This window comes from Colias croceus, chromosome 9 (genome assembly GCF_905220415.1).
Source record: "Colias croceus chromosome 9, ilColCroc2.1".
NCBI classification, from domain to species: Eukaryota; Metazoa; Arthropoda; class Insecta; order Lepidoptera; family Pieridae; genus Colias; species Colias croceus.
The window spans coordinates 7,420,896-7,437,303 of record NC_059545.1 but is presented as its reverse complement, the minus strand read 5'-3'; the positions used below and the strand labels follow the sequence as shown (position 1 = coordinate 7,437,303).

The following is a 16,408-nucleotide window of genomic DNA, read 5'->3' as shown; positions in this document are numbered from 1 at the left end:
GGAGTTTTGCTCATTATTAATTTATCTGTATTTATATACTCTATACATAAATGATCATTATTAATTTCATCTTCACATTCAGCTGATATCATGTTGTCGACAGGTTTCATTAAAAAATGTTTTAATGATTGCAAACATACACTGTCGTCTTTTTCACAGTTTGAACCAACTGAATGTGAAGATGAAATATTATTAACTAACAATGTTTTGTAAGCTGCTTCAAATGCAGATGAAGTAGGCATAATATTGCTACAACCATGAGCTCGAATTGCCCCAAAAAAATTCTCCAAAGCATCCTGATTAAAGTTGCGCAGCAATAGTGAATTTATACCTTTAGAGCTTAAATGTTTGGCAACTGCTTTAAACCCCTCTATAGTTTTGACCCAGCTAGATAAGGAAGGCACTACTCCTTGATTATATCCATTTATAAATTTCATTGATTTTAGAATAGGCAAACTTTCGTTCCACAATTTGTGGTGAGGTGAGGTTGGAGTTACTGCAGACCTATAGATTTTTCCTTCCCTCACTTGGCTGTAACTGCCATTGACACTGTCAAAAAGGTCGTCGAATAACATCAGCAAATCTGCTGTGTCCAAGCAATCTTTGTCAGTTGCCCCCGATTCTGTAATGAAACAAAAATATTTATATAATAATTTTGAACTACTTTACGTAAGCATTGGAGGTCGCTGTTTTGGAATGGAATCAATAATCAACTTAAAAAGCTTATAAGAAAGGTTCTGAGAGAACTAAAATCCGATTTTTATGTGATGAACTCAACTGATAGATGTATTTTGTAGGTAAACTCTTTATATTCACAGACATAATTATACAATATCAGTTTAGACATATATAAAAGTCAAGCATAATTATCTCTAAGAGATTTATTTTTTATTTAACTTTATTAGGAAGACCAACAGGTGTACAAGTACCTACTATAAATAATGATATAGATAGTAAGTATGCATGTTTATTAGGGGTAACATATTTTTCTATGGAATAAAGAAATCAGTTTATTACAAACCAGTTCAGTAGGTTAAATGATTACACTCTTTTCGTACGACACCCACAGGAAGAATTGTGATGTATCATTCTACGTTTTACCGTGTGTCCGATTCAAAGTAGATCTACCCTATGTCTTTCAATATTTATCGTAACAGCTGTGTTCTACTTAACACCCTTACTGCGTGGAGATTATAGCTAGACCCTAAAAGGTATGATCACTTTCGGGACCGTGCCCAGCAGTGGATTATTGGCTAATGATAATGATTCTAAGCCACAACCACACGGCAATCAGAAGATAGCATTAGATTAATGTTTAATATGTATTAAAATGATAATTACCTGCCATGAATCCAATAGCTACTCCAACAGACTTGCTGAATACTTGGGTGCAGTGTTTTACCCTCATCTTCGGGATTTTGTCCGGCAACACGTGTTGGGCTGTTAATTTTGGCACCAGCCTGACGCCTTTATACCCAGGGGCTCTATTGTACAAGGCCACAATGTGGTCCCATTTTGCGATGCATTCCTTGCCCTTCATATTGAATTTTAAATTTTTAGAGATTAAATTATTTCTGACCCCTTTTATCAGATGTGGTGGATCAAAAATATGATATATTTTTATATCGCCCACTTCGAAAAAGTCTTCTTTGATTTCTTGTCCATTTCGTAGGTATTTTTGCTTTGTTTCATTTTTTAATTTGTTGATCGCTGCAATGTTGGAGGCACCTTGATCGCAAACAGTTGCACAAATTTTTAGGCCCGTTTCGTGAACTTTTTCGACCACTGTTTTTATTTGGTTTTTTAAATCAACCGCCTTTGTGCTTCCACTGCAATAATAAAAAGCCAGGGGTTGCTTATATTTTTTTATGACTCCTCTGATCATAAACACCAAAACATGATCACAATACTCAGTAGTGCATGTTTTACCATCATCTACAAACCCAGTCAACTTGCAATTTTTTTTGTCATATGACACACCTGGTCCGATTGCCATCTCGTCAAATAATAACGCACAATATTTATGAGATTCGGGCATCTTATTAACTTTCTTTTTTAAATGTTCAAAAATAATGTTATTAATTCCAGTTGTCAATGAAATTTTGGACAGCAAATTTTGTAGGGTTCTCCTGCTAGGTAGCACACACAATTTGCTCAGTAATCTATATGATTTTGGTGATGGTTTGTACAAAGACAATGCTAATATTTTTTCATCCAATGTGAATCTTCTTCCACGTTTTTTCTTCCCACTTTGTGTGACTTGCATTTGGCAAAATATCTTTGCAGTTGATGACATTTTCTTTGAAATGATGCCAAAAGCTGCTGTTTTTGTAATTTTTTTGGCCAGGATATATTTATTTTTAAAAGCAGCCTTTGTCTTCTCAGACTTTTTCAATTGCTTGAGAAGCTTTTTATATTCTTGGTGTTGCGCCAAAGATACACCCATATCTGTAAAGTACATTATAATAATTTTATTTGTGTAAGTTTAAAGAGAATAAACATTTTTCATATTTGAACGTTTAGCTTATATAATAAATGCTTTAGTTGTTTTTTTTTGTTCAAGTTCTTGTCTTGATAGCCAAAAATATGATATTATAAACAGTCTAACAACTATTTTCTGTAACACTATTTTTGGACAATTAGCGTCAAAATTGAATAATTTCCTTCCAATCACCCTATATAATTCTTTATTATTTAAGTCATACCTTTTAAGCGTATTTTCTTTTGCAGCTTACTGCATTTGGAATTAAGCACTTTAAATTGTTTTGGTTCTCTTTGTGTCTCCTCGTTAATCTGTCCTGGTCCTGAAAAATAAATTTTAATTTATTATTTTATGCTACCGTCAATGTGTAGTAGTTCAGGATCCATCGCCCATTTTTGCAAGTGATTACTATCAAGCTAATTTTCCGTTAGTAGCTTTATTTTGATGAGACGACCAATAATTTCCTGTACGAAACTCTCGATTGCGGTAGCTAACATAGGTAACAAGGATAAAATTTTTTGATTCGATGGTTCTCAAATATTTATTCGATGGATCCTGAACTATAGGTCCCATGAAGTCTAAAGAAATTCCCAAATTGTTAAAACGTTTTATCGCGGCGTCATGCAGGGGGGGCTGGCAAAGCGTTGTCGTAAAGCTTTGATAACTATGTTCAGTAGAGAAAGGTACTAACCTGATATTAGATTATCTGCCTGAATCTTTTGAGAATCTGATGTAGCAGGTTGGATATGTTCCGTAGATTTGTCTTCAACGAGGTGTTCTTGTAGACCTGAAAATATAAATATATCTTATTTTAAGTTAATATCTAAGTAGCACATTGCAGGGGTATTAAAATTGCTAATATAATAACTAGCAGAACCCTGTGGAGCCTTTTTATTCAAAGTTTTAGGGTACTATAAATTTATTACTATATTTTATTTATTTGGGATTACAAACAGTGAAGCATTTAGTGATAATTACATTGTGTAAAAAAAAATACATTAGGTTAATGCTGAACCAACTACATTTTCCAAAGATTACTAAAATTAAAATGTTGAAGTTATAGAAATTTGCAAGTGTTTATGTTGTTACTAAAGTTGTATTTGACAATGTCTCAAAGACTGAACTTCGAAGTCTGTTTGTAGTTAGCGGAAATATATTGGTATTCATAAATTTACTATTGTTGGATTCTAGCATTTTGCGCAAAGGTGCACGTGCACCGGTATTTGTCCGGCACCTCGCGGTGTAGTACAGCCTGCGCGCACGCACTAGTATGTATGTAGCCTATGCTGTTGATCAAGGCTGTACACTTATATTTGTTATGACAAAGACCGTGCAGGAACATTGCCGAAAGAAGAGTGCGCCTGGACTGTAGTTTAATCATCTTATGCTTACATAAAAGTGCGTTATATGAGATTTTTGACTCTGTAGCATCGATGATGCATTGTATGAAGAAATTATAAAGGGACTCTATTTAATATTGCAAAACTATTTGGTCCAGTTATTTTAGAATCTAGAGTAAAAGCAGGACTTTGTGACTCAAAGCTATGATTAGTATATTCAGCGGAGAAAGATACTAACCTGACATTAGACTATCTGCCTGAAACTTTTGAGAACCTGATGTGGCAGGTTGGATATGCTCCATTGGTTTGTCTTCAACAAGGTGTTCTCCTAGACCTGAAAATATAAATTTATCTTAGTTTTAGGCAATATTGACATAATCCATACTAATATTATAAATGCGAAAGTAACTCTGTCTGTCTGTCTGTCTGTTACTCAATCACGCCTTAACTACTGAACCAATTTGCTTAGTGATATCTTCTTCTTAATATATATAAATCTCGTGTCAGAATGTTTGTCCTCAACGGACTCCTTAACCACTTAACCGATTATAATAAAATTTGCACACCATGTGCAGTTCGATCCAACTTGAGAGATAGGATAGTTTATATAATTTTTATATTATTACCTGGTATGTGCAGAACAGGAATTGCCAATTTGCATAGTCTGTTCTTTGGATATAAATGGATATTTTCAAAATGTTTACGACAAACACGTCTATTGTTATAGACAGAAATAGGGTCAGATGATTTTATTTCTCCACCGATGTTGGAAATCCAAGTTTTGAACTTGTCTGCATTTGTTTCGGGATGCGGAAATCGATGTAGAGGCATACCTGAGAATGAAATAATGAAATTATTTCAAATAAATAAATGCAAATTATTATTACATGCAGTACCTATTAGTAAAATGACATATTTAAATACCCCAAAAATAACCCACTGACCTGACCGAAGAAAGGTGAGTCAACGGAATGGCTATTTATATGTTAAAGCATGGATTGTGCAACTTTTAGGAAACAGGGTCATCAGGTTCTCTTGTCTTAGCCAGCTCGTAGCAACATCACAAATAAACATGTTGTTGGTCCGTACCAAATTCAAAGCCACAACCTCTAGTTTAAGAGTCCTAGGCTCTAACCGCTACACCACGGAGGTAGTCTAACCTGGTATTTTAACGACTCAATTTGGTCTGTATTTATGTAGCTATAATAGGTACTTGCCATCATCTAAAGTCACTGGACATCCAGGTACACAGCAAGATTTCTGTGACATGATTGCAGTTCACTGTTCACAATTATGGGTCCAAACTGGCCTATGCTCACAGGAATTTCACAGTTGCAGTTTACTGTTCACAATTATGGGTCCAAACTGGCCTATGCTCACAGTAACTTCACAAGTTCTTGTTCTTTCGAAACGACGACGGAGGACGGTTGTCAACTCAACGCGGACGTACGAAGCAGTGTTTTACGCGGCACAGCAACACGGAGGAACGATTGTTCAACTCAACGCGGAGAGACACACGAAAAACCACCAGAACTTATTGCAAAAAAGAAAATGCGCAAGAGCAAAACACGATGTTGTGCAAACAAGACACATTCGCCATTTGCAATTTATCTACAAGTGTTGCCATTATACAAAATAACATTTTCCCCTTTCTAATAATTGACACTTGTAAAAAAAACATTATAATATACGTTATGGAAATGAAAAAAATCGCCACAAAGTTTCATTTCATGTCTTTTAAATTGCATTTAGTGATAGATTGTTTCTCATTTGTCGTAAATTATTTTTATTTACTAGTGACCTCGTAGTAAACTCCCCAAATAATGGCTAAATATTTTAGTGTAGAAAAACTCAATTTTTTGTACAAAAAGCTGAAGTACAGATGGCGCTGGTCAGATTTAAAAATAGATTTTTGAATTAATTCTGAGTTGCCATAGCATGATCAAAACTCAAAAGCCAACGATAGGTAGCCAAACCAAAACGATAGCTTGACTTCTTCACTTTCTTGACGTTTATATATAGGTATTATATCGGCTTTGTATTGTTTTCGTACAAATGTAAGAAACGATCTTCTTATTTCTGAATATTTTTTCAATAAAAGTTATATAAAAACCAATCACAATGTCAGGTTTGTATAGAGTATTTTACTGCTGTATTGCTTATTTCGTTATAAACTAATATCGTGATATTAACCGGTTGAATGCATCATTTTGCAGAGAATCTAACCCTCGATCGTAATGCTATGAAAGATAAGTCTACAGCTCACCTACGAATATATGTTGGCGGGTTAAGCGAAGATCACACGGAAGTGGATGATTTATACAATCATTTCATAGCATATGGTCAAATCGATGGAATCGTGGTCAACCGAGTATTTGGATTTGTGCAGTTTCATAATGAATCAAGTGCACAAGAGGCAATTAATAAAGCTAATGGAAGTATGTTTCAAGGCAGAAAAATTACAGTTAGATCTGTCCAGAAGAATGAACAGAGGTGAGAAAGTTTAACTTTGAAAGAAATTAACTAGATAATGATCACGCAAACATTTAGTCGATTCTAAAATATATATTCCAACCAGTGAATGTTATAGGTAACTTGCAGCCTGTCTGAGCATCATACTGTGATAAAACATAATATTTATTTTATTCAGGATAGATGATGCATAAAATAATATTGGTAAAACTGTATAGAACATCCAGCTGTTGAGAGGTGTACATTTTTTGTGCTTAGTACATTTTGATTTTATTATCCATATGTATTGTTTTGACTGTGTCAAATTGATACACAGTACCTGTGTAACGCTAAAATGATCAGTGGTTAGCTTTGAAACTAAAAACAATCCTTTGCAGACGAGAAGTTGAAGTAATTCAGCCAGAAGTACCGCCAGCAGTGGCTCTCTCTGACAACATACCTGTTGATGATGATAACCAAGATGACATGTATGATAACTATGGAAACTATATCGGTGATCAATGTGAGTGAAAACATTTTATTAAGTGGAATTTTCAAATGACTGATAGGTTTTAAATTCTGATTGGTAAAATACAGACTACGAGATTCACGCTTGCAGCTTTGCCTACTTAAAAAAAAAAACTTGGCAGTTCCTGTTACTGCCTTTGTCTTATTCTGTGTCTTCAGCTACTTCCATACAAAATTTCATTGTAATCGGTTCAGTAGTATTTGCATGAAAGAGTAACTAACATCCATCCTCACAAACTTTCGCATTTATAATATAAGTAGGATATATAAATATATCTCCTTATTGTATTTAACAATAAAAAGCTCCAGTAGTGGAAAGAGTATGTAGGGTAAATACTAAATAGGCGGAACTTTACAAACAAGGGTACTTTAATACATAAACCTGCTTTTATAGTAATTTTTTAATTTCGGAGCTATATAATATTATAATCTTCATTAAGAATGTACTATTTAAGCAGCAAGAGATGAAGAAGTACATCAAGAAGAGAAATACAATAAGGGCTGGAATGAGCCCCGTGACCTTCCCCCAAGGGGCAGGGGGAGAGGAGCACCGCGTGGTAGGGGCAGAGGCAGGGGGCAACCGGGCTTTCGAGATCGGTCTCCAGTTAGAGGTAAAATAACCTTCATTAGAAGAAAGACGAAAGAAAGAAAAGACATTTCAGTACTTGCTATGTATGCTTACTTATTTATTAAATAAAAAATAAAACAAACTTCTAGCAACATATAGCATAACCTGTGACAAGAATATTTGTTGTTTTATTATTATCTTAATATATATAAATCTCGTGTCACAATGTTTGTCCTCAATGGACTCCTAAACCACTTAACCGATTATAATAAAATTCGCACACCATGTGTAGTTCGATCCAACTTGAGAGATAGGATAGGTTTTATCCCGGAAATCCCTCGGGAACGGGAACTATGCGGGCTTTCCTTTGAAAACGCGGGCGAAGCCGCGGGCGGAAAGCTAGTATTTCATATAGGTACTTTCTGAAACAATCTTGTTCAACATGCTTATCATAAAGTATTAAAAAAAAGTCAAATTGTAAAAAAAATTGGTTACAAACACTATCTAATAACACTACTATAAATCAAAGAATAATGTTATAGATAAATGAGGGAAATAATTTTTTTTTATTATTAAAATGGTCTATAACTCATGCAAGTCATTTGATGTGTGTGATTTTCTCCGAGTATTTATAATATACCTATAATAGTAATTAGTATAGGCATTTACATGTTTGAATAATTTTTAGCTGGAGGTGAATGGCCAGAGAGAGAACGATTCGAAAGATTCCCAGAGTATCCAAGAAATTTGCCTGTACCAGAGCGCAATGACTGCGAAATTATTGTCGTATCAAAAATGTTGACGTAAGTTTTATTTGCGTTAATTTTTGAATTTGATTTCCATACAATTATATATTTTGAGCATGAAACTAATTCAAACCCAGAAAAAAATTATTTCATATTTCTGCATTCCAGTGAATACGCTGAATATATAGAGGGTCGTCTAAAAAGACTGGGCATAGTTGTGGATCTACTATTTCCCATGGAAGATGTGCCTATTGGTAAAGTACTCGGAAACATTGCATCTCGAGGCTGCCTCTATGCTATTCTTGTCATGCCACAAAACCAAGAGAATAGATCGCTAACTTTAACAATTTTGCATGGGTTGCCGCAAGGTGAGATTTATTTTTTGTTCAATAATTTCAGGCAAATTTTTATAGACAACAGAATTAATACAAATGCTACTAAGACAATCATACCTTTCATAATTGAATTTGAAACAGAAATCCGAAGTTATGGTAATAACTGTACATAAAAAATTACATTTCATAATGCACTTTATATAATTATATTTAATAGCAATAATATATTGACTGTTTAAATACTGACTATAAAAGGTTTGTTTTTGGGCCATGTCAAAAAAAAAATACTACTACTAATAACACAATGTTATGTTACATGGATAAGATGCTTTTTATCTTAACATGCAAAACACAGCTTTTCCTTTTCCACCATTCACAAAAAAAATCATCAAAAAATCCATGTTAAAAAAAAATGTGTGCGTGTACTAGTGTACACACGTAAGAAGTGAAACTTCTTTATGATCTTATTTTTCAAAAAAATAATTTACTATATGCATTATGCAACTTTACAGAAATACGTCGATACACGCGTGGTAGGGACAAGAAAAAGATGACGCGTAACGGAAAAATGTCACGCATAACGAAAAAATGTTATACTTAAATTTTTTCCAACCCCGATAAAGGAGTTTCACTTCAAAAATGGTTAAATATAAAACTTATTTTTCCAGAACACCGTAACATGCCAATAGAAGACGCGTTACAGTTATTATCTAGAAACTTCCAAGAGGTACAACGCGGTGGTCCGTCCGGTCGGGAAGCGGTGTATGCGCTCTTGGGCCAGCTGGCGGATGGCAGGACGTTAACCGTGTTACAGTATGATAAAGTTATTGAGTATTTACAGGTATGTTGATGGCTAGTTAGAATTTTTTGGGTAGTGAGAAATATAATTTGTGTTATGGCTGTTAATTGAATTAAAATCCAAGAATAAATAATGTGACAATTAATTTATTACCTACTGTTAGTTAATTAGACAAAATTTACGGTCTAATGAGTCAAGTTTTAACTTTCTAATATTTTTCAGGAAAAACGAGAACAGCAAGTAAAGATCGAATTAGGCGAGCCACTAACAACCGCGGCGCCCGCAAATAAGACTCAAGTTGATCTTCAACAAAGGATTTTAAGCATACTCAATGATAAGAAAGCAGAGGTTGAAAAACCAAAACCCCCTACGCCACAAAAACCTGAGCAAAGCAAATTACTAAACGACCCAACAGTTAGAAAAGCATTGGACTCTATCCTACAGAAATTTACTTAGATGTATTTTTTATTGAAATAATTTAAGTTATATTATAATAACTTTCTATTGTAAGAGACTGGAAAAATATCCAATTTTATTGTATTTCTTATAGAAAATAAACAATAAAAATAAGTGTACCATTACATTTGTTTTATTTCTGTTCTAGTATTAAAATGAAACACAGTTTATTTTAATATGATTTTTATACGTTTATACATTAATAGGTGGTCTAGACATGTTTTCACAGAGCTAGCAGTTGAATTGTGATTTGCAAGACAATAGTGCTTTATTTAATTTTTTCGTACATTCATATCGACACAAAATGACTTCACTAAAAACCTACTTATTTCTGTACATAACAAACTAATATATCTAATAGCTCAATGAACATTGCGGCGTATAAATACTTTAAATGTTTCTCGCAGTTCAATGCTTTATCGATCTCTATGTCCCTTTATGGTTACTATTAACACATCTTGGCGTGTCCAATAATGTTAGATTACAAGTTATGACAGTGTTGCAAAATAACAGTTTGTCAAACTACAAAAAATTACAAGCCATTAATGTTATGTACGAGAGTTTAGGGGAGATTTATTTAATTATAAATAACCTATGAGAATACCGCCAGCGGTTATTGTCAATTGATAGTAATAGTCGTCTTTAATTTCAAAAATTTCATAATTATGTTATAAGTAGAAAGTAGAAACACTCGCGGATTAGCATGGCAATTAAATATATTGCAATGTCAAATGATTTATATTTTACACAATACATTCAAATTATAAACACCACATTGAGATCAAGGCCCTTTGTGTTTAACAAGCATATCTTCCATATTTATATAATTATTATTTCGTGTTACAGCTATACAGATAAACTAATATTAGGAATATCCAAATCTTACTCTATATAAACAAATCCACATACACCCTAACTACTACAGCAACTAACTGCCTCCACACAAACCAATTTCCAAAAAACTTTGGAAGATTTTAATTACATTTGGGAAATTGATCAGTGTGTGCTTATATACAATATTCAGTCAAACATGAATACAACATCTATAGCCTTGATGTAGGCTCGATTATTATATTTTTTTTACCAGTTATGACAACTTAAGATCTCTCAGAACTATCTTCTTGTTTTAGAGGGTCAAATCCTTCCTTTATATGTCCACCTGTTCCTTTAGGATCTAAATCAGTCGCCCAGCTAAAATGCATAAGCGCTAAATGTGAATTGCCTAATTTATTATGAACCTTTCCAAGTAAATAGTAAACTAGAGATTCTCTGGGTGCAATATCCTTTAAATGTTGGAGATCAGCTAATGCGTCTTGTGGTCTTCCCGCTCTTAATAATACAGATGCTCTGTGGAATCTACATAATGGATTTTCTGTGTCAAGTGCAACAGCTCTTTCTAGCGTTGCGAGGGCTCGGTCCATTTTGCCTAATGCTGCCTGTGCGAGACCAAGTTGACACCGTAAAACGCCAGAATAGGGATGTATCGCTAACGCACGACGAATATGAACTTCAGATGCTTTCCAACGCTCTTGTCTAGCATAAACAGTGGCAATTCCAAACCATGCTACATAATTGCGAGGGTCAATGCTAACAGCAGTCCTAAAGCTTGATAGTGCTTTATCAGTTTCTTCAGCAACTGCATATTCATGGCCCAATAAGGCATGAGCGTATGCAGCATCAGGGTTAATTTGCACTGCTCTTTTGAAAAATTTAAGGGCAGTTTCCCTCTCTTTATGTAACGAGAAACAGTTACCAGCAGCCAACCACGAAATTGCATTATTTCTATCTAATTCTACAAGTTCTTGTGCTAATGCTGACAATTGAGCTTCCTTTTGCAAGTGCCATAAACAGGTACTAAATATGTCCATACCTTCTGTCCGGTTGGGATACAGTTTACGAATTTCAGTGAAGATCTTTACGGCAGGCTCATATTGAGCTAGTTCATAGTGAGCTTTAGCTATCATTGTTTGCACCCATGGGGATGCTAACTGTTTCGGGGGGATGTCTTGAAATTGCTTTATGGCATTTTTACAATCAAGAAATGCTAGTGACTTGTACGCCTCTCCAAGCTCTTTTAATAAAATTAACAATGATACAACATTAGAATTCTTTGGTGTGATTGTTGGTGTTGCAGTTTCCATACTCTTATTTCTTTCATTTGTTTCAACATTTGATTTAACATTCTTAGCTGTGCGCTGTTTATTTTTCCTTGATGGACTTTTGGGCGCTACAAACTTACGGCTAGGTGATTTATTATTTTCCTTCACCGAATAACTGCTATTATTAGTGCTAAAAAGTCTTGATGATCTTCTAGGACCCGGGCCGAGAGTACATCTTGGTCCAGGATTAAATACTGCATCCTTAAGTTGACCTACATGAGCTCTTAAAGAATTAACAATTTTTGGGATAGCTTTTTGTTCATTTGAGTCCGTAAGGGTGGGCGTATACAAGACAGGTGATTGTATTGGAAGCATTTCAAATGATGGTGAAAATGGTATCGGAGCCATACCACTGAACACGCTATGCATTTTACTTTTAACAGGTGCCGGTGGCTCCGGAGTGACACTAGGTGATATGGTCATTGACATGCGTGTGGAAACATTATTTGGTGTAACATTAGTGTTAATACTATTATTATTAGGAATGTTACTATTAGCAATTGATATATTTTCTGAATTGTTGACTAGATTCACTAATGTGGAGACGCCAAATGAAAACTCGGGATTTATATGGAACACTTGGCTTGGTTCTATTTTCTCCCCCATGTTACATAATTGAGCGAAGGACTTCCACATAAATGGATTGAGGGATAAAGCTTTCCGGTGTGCTTCAGCTGCTTTACTTTTCCTTTCAGTGATGCTATAGATTTTAGCAAGCAATTGTAATGCATATGGTGCTTGTTCCCCAAACTCAGAAGCAACAATGTCTAAATTTGTTCCAAGTGCAATTTCAGCATCTTTATAGCTGCAAATAAAATAAGAAATAAAAATTACCAATTACAAAGAAAGCTATGATAATATGATTTTGCCTGATTAAAGGTTAAAGTACTTGAAGAAACTAAAAGTTAGAGATATTTGTAAACATAACATTTACTTTTGAATAATCTAGATAAGAAACTTAAAATAAATGTTTAAATTTATTAATTATTCCATTATGCATAGATTATTTAATTTAAATACATTTAAAGATAACTAATTGATACACTGACTTAATGAGAAATTATCCTAACTAAAGGTAAAGCTATGTTCCTACAAGAAAACTATAATTAAATAAATACATAATTATAACAAGTGGACATGAAAAATTACTTACGATTTGAGATCTACAGAACATTTTGCTAGAAGAAAACGGGATTGCGGTAATGTAAGCGTTATATTTTGTAATAAATGTTGTGTCTCATTAACTCTTCCAGCTCTATAGTAACATGTACCAAGTAGAAAGGCTGTTTCCTCAGAACCAACTGCAATTTAAATGTTCAATTAGTAATGAAGCGAAGATTAAATAATCAATTAGTATTTAAACAAGAAATTGTACAATGCATATGCAAAGTTTGAACATAATCAATAATGTAACATTTTCACTTCAAACTAAGATCAATAACTATTGGAAAATTATAACTCACCTTCAGCGTGTAATCTTTCAGCCAAAAATATAGCGTTGTCATATTCGTAATTATTGAGGCAATCCCAGACAATAACCTGCGAGAATAAAAATATTTTATATTTCTTAATAGTTAGATACTTTGACAGTTAAGAAAATATTCGTTAACACTTACCTGTAAGGGCTCTTGAACAATCATTTTGGTTTGGTATAAAATTTAGCAGTATAATGTTAAAGTATTTTACATTGCTTGCCACATTTGTTACACAATATGAAATTAAAATAAAAACGTATCATCTACGACTGCGACGGACATTTTTCGAGTTTGTTGATTGTCTATGTCTGTGGTCTATGTGCAAACTGTCACATAGATTAAAAATATTGTAGATATTAAATTATTTAACAATTTAGGGTGCGCAAAATATTTATTTTTAGATCTAAAAAAAATCTGTTTTATTTGAAATAGCAAATAAATATTAAATAAACATTTATTTATCAATTAAATGCAATATAATGAATTATCCTATCTTTATTATTTCACAAGCTATTTTTTTTCGGAATCCATAGATACACGTCTTGTAGAACTACGAAGTTGCCATACTTTGAAGTATTCCCCGATAAATAGTTCTTTTTGCTTCTGTGAAAAGTCTGCCAATTAATTCCAAAAATTTTAAAGAACAAGAAAAAAAAACGTTTTAAACCCTTGACTCTTATTATTGGAATTGAAAAGATCAATAATAATAAATCTTTATGGTTTTTTTTAAGCAATAGCTTCTATCGCTGGCCTTGAGCGCGGGGACTGAATCCAGAAATTGCGTAACGAAAAACCTCACGCTCCCCACTCCGACGGGCACGGAGGTGTGGCTTGAAGGCATGCTTTGCAATAGTGAATAGCTTTACGCCTTTACCGCGGCAGTCCCCGAGTACCACACGTATTTTTTTATTTTACAGTTTATATCTAGTTGAAGACTTATCATTTACATTAGATAAACTTTGATACTAAATAGTAGAAAAAAAACTGGCACTAAAATTTTATTAAAATTATTTTCCCTAGATAATTATAACAGCATGGCAGTAACTTACTGGCGCTGCATGGCCTTATTTTTTAGTAGTCTCGATAATTTATGCATAATTTATTGGCAACACTTGTTTTACTTCTAAATACGATTTACGAACGAATCGTCACGAAGACATTGAGATAATATTAATATGGAGCAGACACCACGAACAAAATCTGTGCGCCAAGCGCGGCGGCGCGGGGCGCGCGAATGACGGCTAGACAGTCATAGATTATGCGATGTCTTTGTACTTACTTAATATTTATTTTAGGTATAAACTGACTTTACTACGCGGGGCTAACAATATCTGGCATTTAATATAGGATGATGTAAATAGTGACGTCATATGGAATAATTTAATTTTTTTCGTGTTTTAGGTTCAGTCAGGGCTATGGGAAGTTTTATTCCTTACAAATTGAGCCTTTTTTTAGAAAAAAAAAAAAATTTTTCCCTTTCTTCACGGCCCAGACATGGAAACCTTGAATAGAAAAAATATTAATTACTTATCTCTGAACTAGCGGTCCGCCCCGGCTTCGCCCGTGGCACATATTTCGCAATAAAAAGTAGCCTATGTTCTTTCTCAGGGTCTTAAGATTGTCTGTGCCAAAGGAGAATGCCCATGAAAGTATGGACCACAGTACAGTGTTGCGTCAATGCCAGAGTGGTTTTGGAGGGTTCTTCGATATTCAAAAAATTTTTACCAATTGATTTTTTTGTGATAAAAACAGGGGTTTTCAAGATATTGAGAAAAATGTGAAATAACCTCAAAACTTAAATAACCCCGATTTAGTTAGGTTTATGTGTGATTTAGGTAACATTTTATCGTCCAAAGGTTATTTTTCGATTAACATATTTAATCTATGCGTAGAGCTTATGCTTTCAGACAAAGTCTATCTGTTCATCGGCTAGTGTAGGTAGGCACCAGAAATCTTCCGGGACGGATTTCAAGAAAACCTAAATATATACTTAAAAAATGCCAATTGAGTTTTTATTCGGTTAACATGTTGTTGTTGCTGTTGTTGTTTGAATCATTTTTTCACTACATATTCGAAGAAAGAAACAAATAAGAAATAACTGGTTACCTACCAAGCTATGTCATAATAATATTTTTTTTTACATATACATATTTATATTATTTTACTTCACTATCTTTGTTAAAACAACCTACAGTGTATAAACAATACCTTAAAGAGTGATTTTATGTTAATTGATTTTTTTTGTAATTCAATGAAAACAATAATCGATATTAATACATTTAGCTATTTACCCTTAAATGTAATAAGTTACCGCTTGGTTACCGTGGTAACCGGTAATGGACACTAAATCTATAATAACGGATCTAAACAATTACATGTCCTATTAGATTTTACAAAACATTCCCTGTTCAAAATATATTTTCCGATGGTAAGAAGGCCTCTAAATTGCCGAGATTTTTTTTAATAGTATTGTTGTCTTGATGCATGAGAAAAACCAGTACCAAAAATGGGCATTCTATTTTCATCAAAATCGGTCCAGTAGTTTATGAGCCTATTAATTACAATCCATCAAACAAACAAAGTATTCCTCTTTATAATATTAGTGCAGATAAATAAATAATAATTCAATTACACGTTCAAGTCAGTAGCTTATACAATATCAATTAAAAACTTGATTAAAATCAATTAACAAAAAAAAAATTGGTGATTGAGTAATTGATTTTCATATTTCATGATTTCACCTTTTTTCAATTAACAACCAGTCTATGCTTTTATAAATATGTAAAACTAGCGGTCCGCCCCGGCTTCGCCCGTGGTACATATTAACGTTTTCTCTACATAAGAACCATCCTCGTACTTCAAGGAATATAATAAAAAAAGAATTATCGAAATCGGTTCAGCCGTTCTCGAGTTATGGAATTACAACGAAAAGTGGCATTGATTTTTATATATTAGATTATTATTTTATACTATAAAAATATACGCCAGCAAATATTACTAACAACACTTATTTCATGCCCAATGTCATATCTTAAATTTTTAATCTATGACAAAATGTCGCCCGCCAAA

The 16,408-nt window shown here is 33.6% G+C and overlaps 2 protein-coding genes across 3 annotated transcripts; one reads left to right on the top strand and one right to left on the bottom strand.

Annotated features, from left to right (window-relative positions):
• Positions 1 to 5,810: 5,810 nt before the first annotated feature.
• LOC123694364 (nuclear receptor coactivator 5) lies at positions 5,811 to 9,830 on the top strand. Of its 2 annotated transcripts, none has more exons than XM_045639781.1 (8): positions 5,811 to 5,950; positions 6,039 to 6,315; positions 6,672 to 6,796; positions 7,257 to 7,412; positions 8,058 to 8,172; positions 8,284 to 8,483; positions 9,119 to 9,291; positions 9,472 to 9,830. In XM_045639781.1, the coding sequence occupies exons 1-8, from the start codon at positions 5,944 to 5,946 to the stop codon at positions 9,703 to 9,705; spliced, it is 1,287 nt and encodes a 428-aa protein (XP_045495737.1). In that variant the 5' UTR covers positions 5,811 to 5,943; the 3' UTR covers positions 9,706 to 9,830. The 2 variants fall into 2 exon arrangements, with proteins under 2 accessions (XP_045495737.1, XP_045495738.1); XM_045639782.1 differs by having other exon boundaries at positions 5,812 to 5,950; positions 7,260 to 7,412.
• A 41-nt stretch (positions 9,831 to 9,871) lies between these two features.
• Positions 9,872 to 13,658, bottom strand: LOC123694352 (cell division cycle protein 27 homolog). The gene is made up of 4 exons (XM_045639763.1): positions 13,481 to 13,658; positions 13,328 to 13,403; positions 13,018 to 13,165; positions 9,872 to 12,669 (listed from the first exon to the last, which is right to left on the bottom strand). Exons 1-4 carry the CDS (start codon positions 13,502 to 13,504, stop codon positions 10,803 to 10,805), a joined length of 2,115 nt encoding a protein of 704 aa, XP_045495719.1. The 5' UTR covers positions 13,505 to 13,658; the 3' UTR covers positions 9,872 to 10,802.
• Between the last annotated feature and the right edge of the window lie 2,750 nt (positions 13,659 to 16,408).

Coding starts and splice junctions, on each gene's coding strand:
- LOC123694364 (XM_045639781.1), top strand. Junction 8,173..8,283: donor GTCGTATCAAAAATGTTGAC/GTAAGTTTTATT, acceptor TCTGCATTCCAG/TGAATACGCTGAATATATAG. Junction 8,484..9,118: donor TTTGCATGGGTTGCCGCAAG/GTGAGATTTATT, acceptor TTATTTTTCCAG/AACACCGTAACATGCCAATA.
- LOC123694352 (XM_045639763.1), bottom strand. CDS start 13,504: ATGATTGTTCAAGAGCCCTTACAG. Junction 13,404..13,480: donor TTGTTCAAGAGCCCTTACAG/GTAAGTGTTAAC, acceptor TTATTCTCGCAG/GTTATTGTCTGGGATTGCCT. Junction 12,670..13,017: donor TGTTCTGTAGATCTCAAATC/GTAAGTAATTTT, acceptor TTTTATTTGCAG/CTATAAAGATGCTGAAATTG.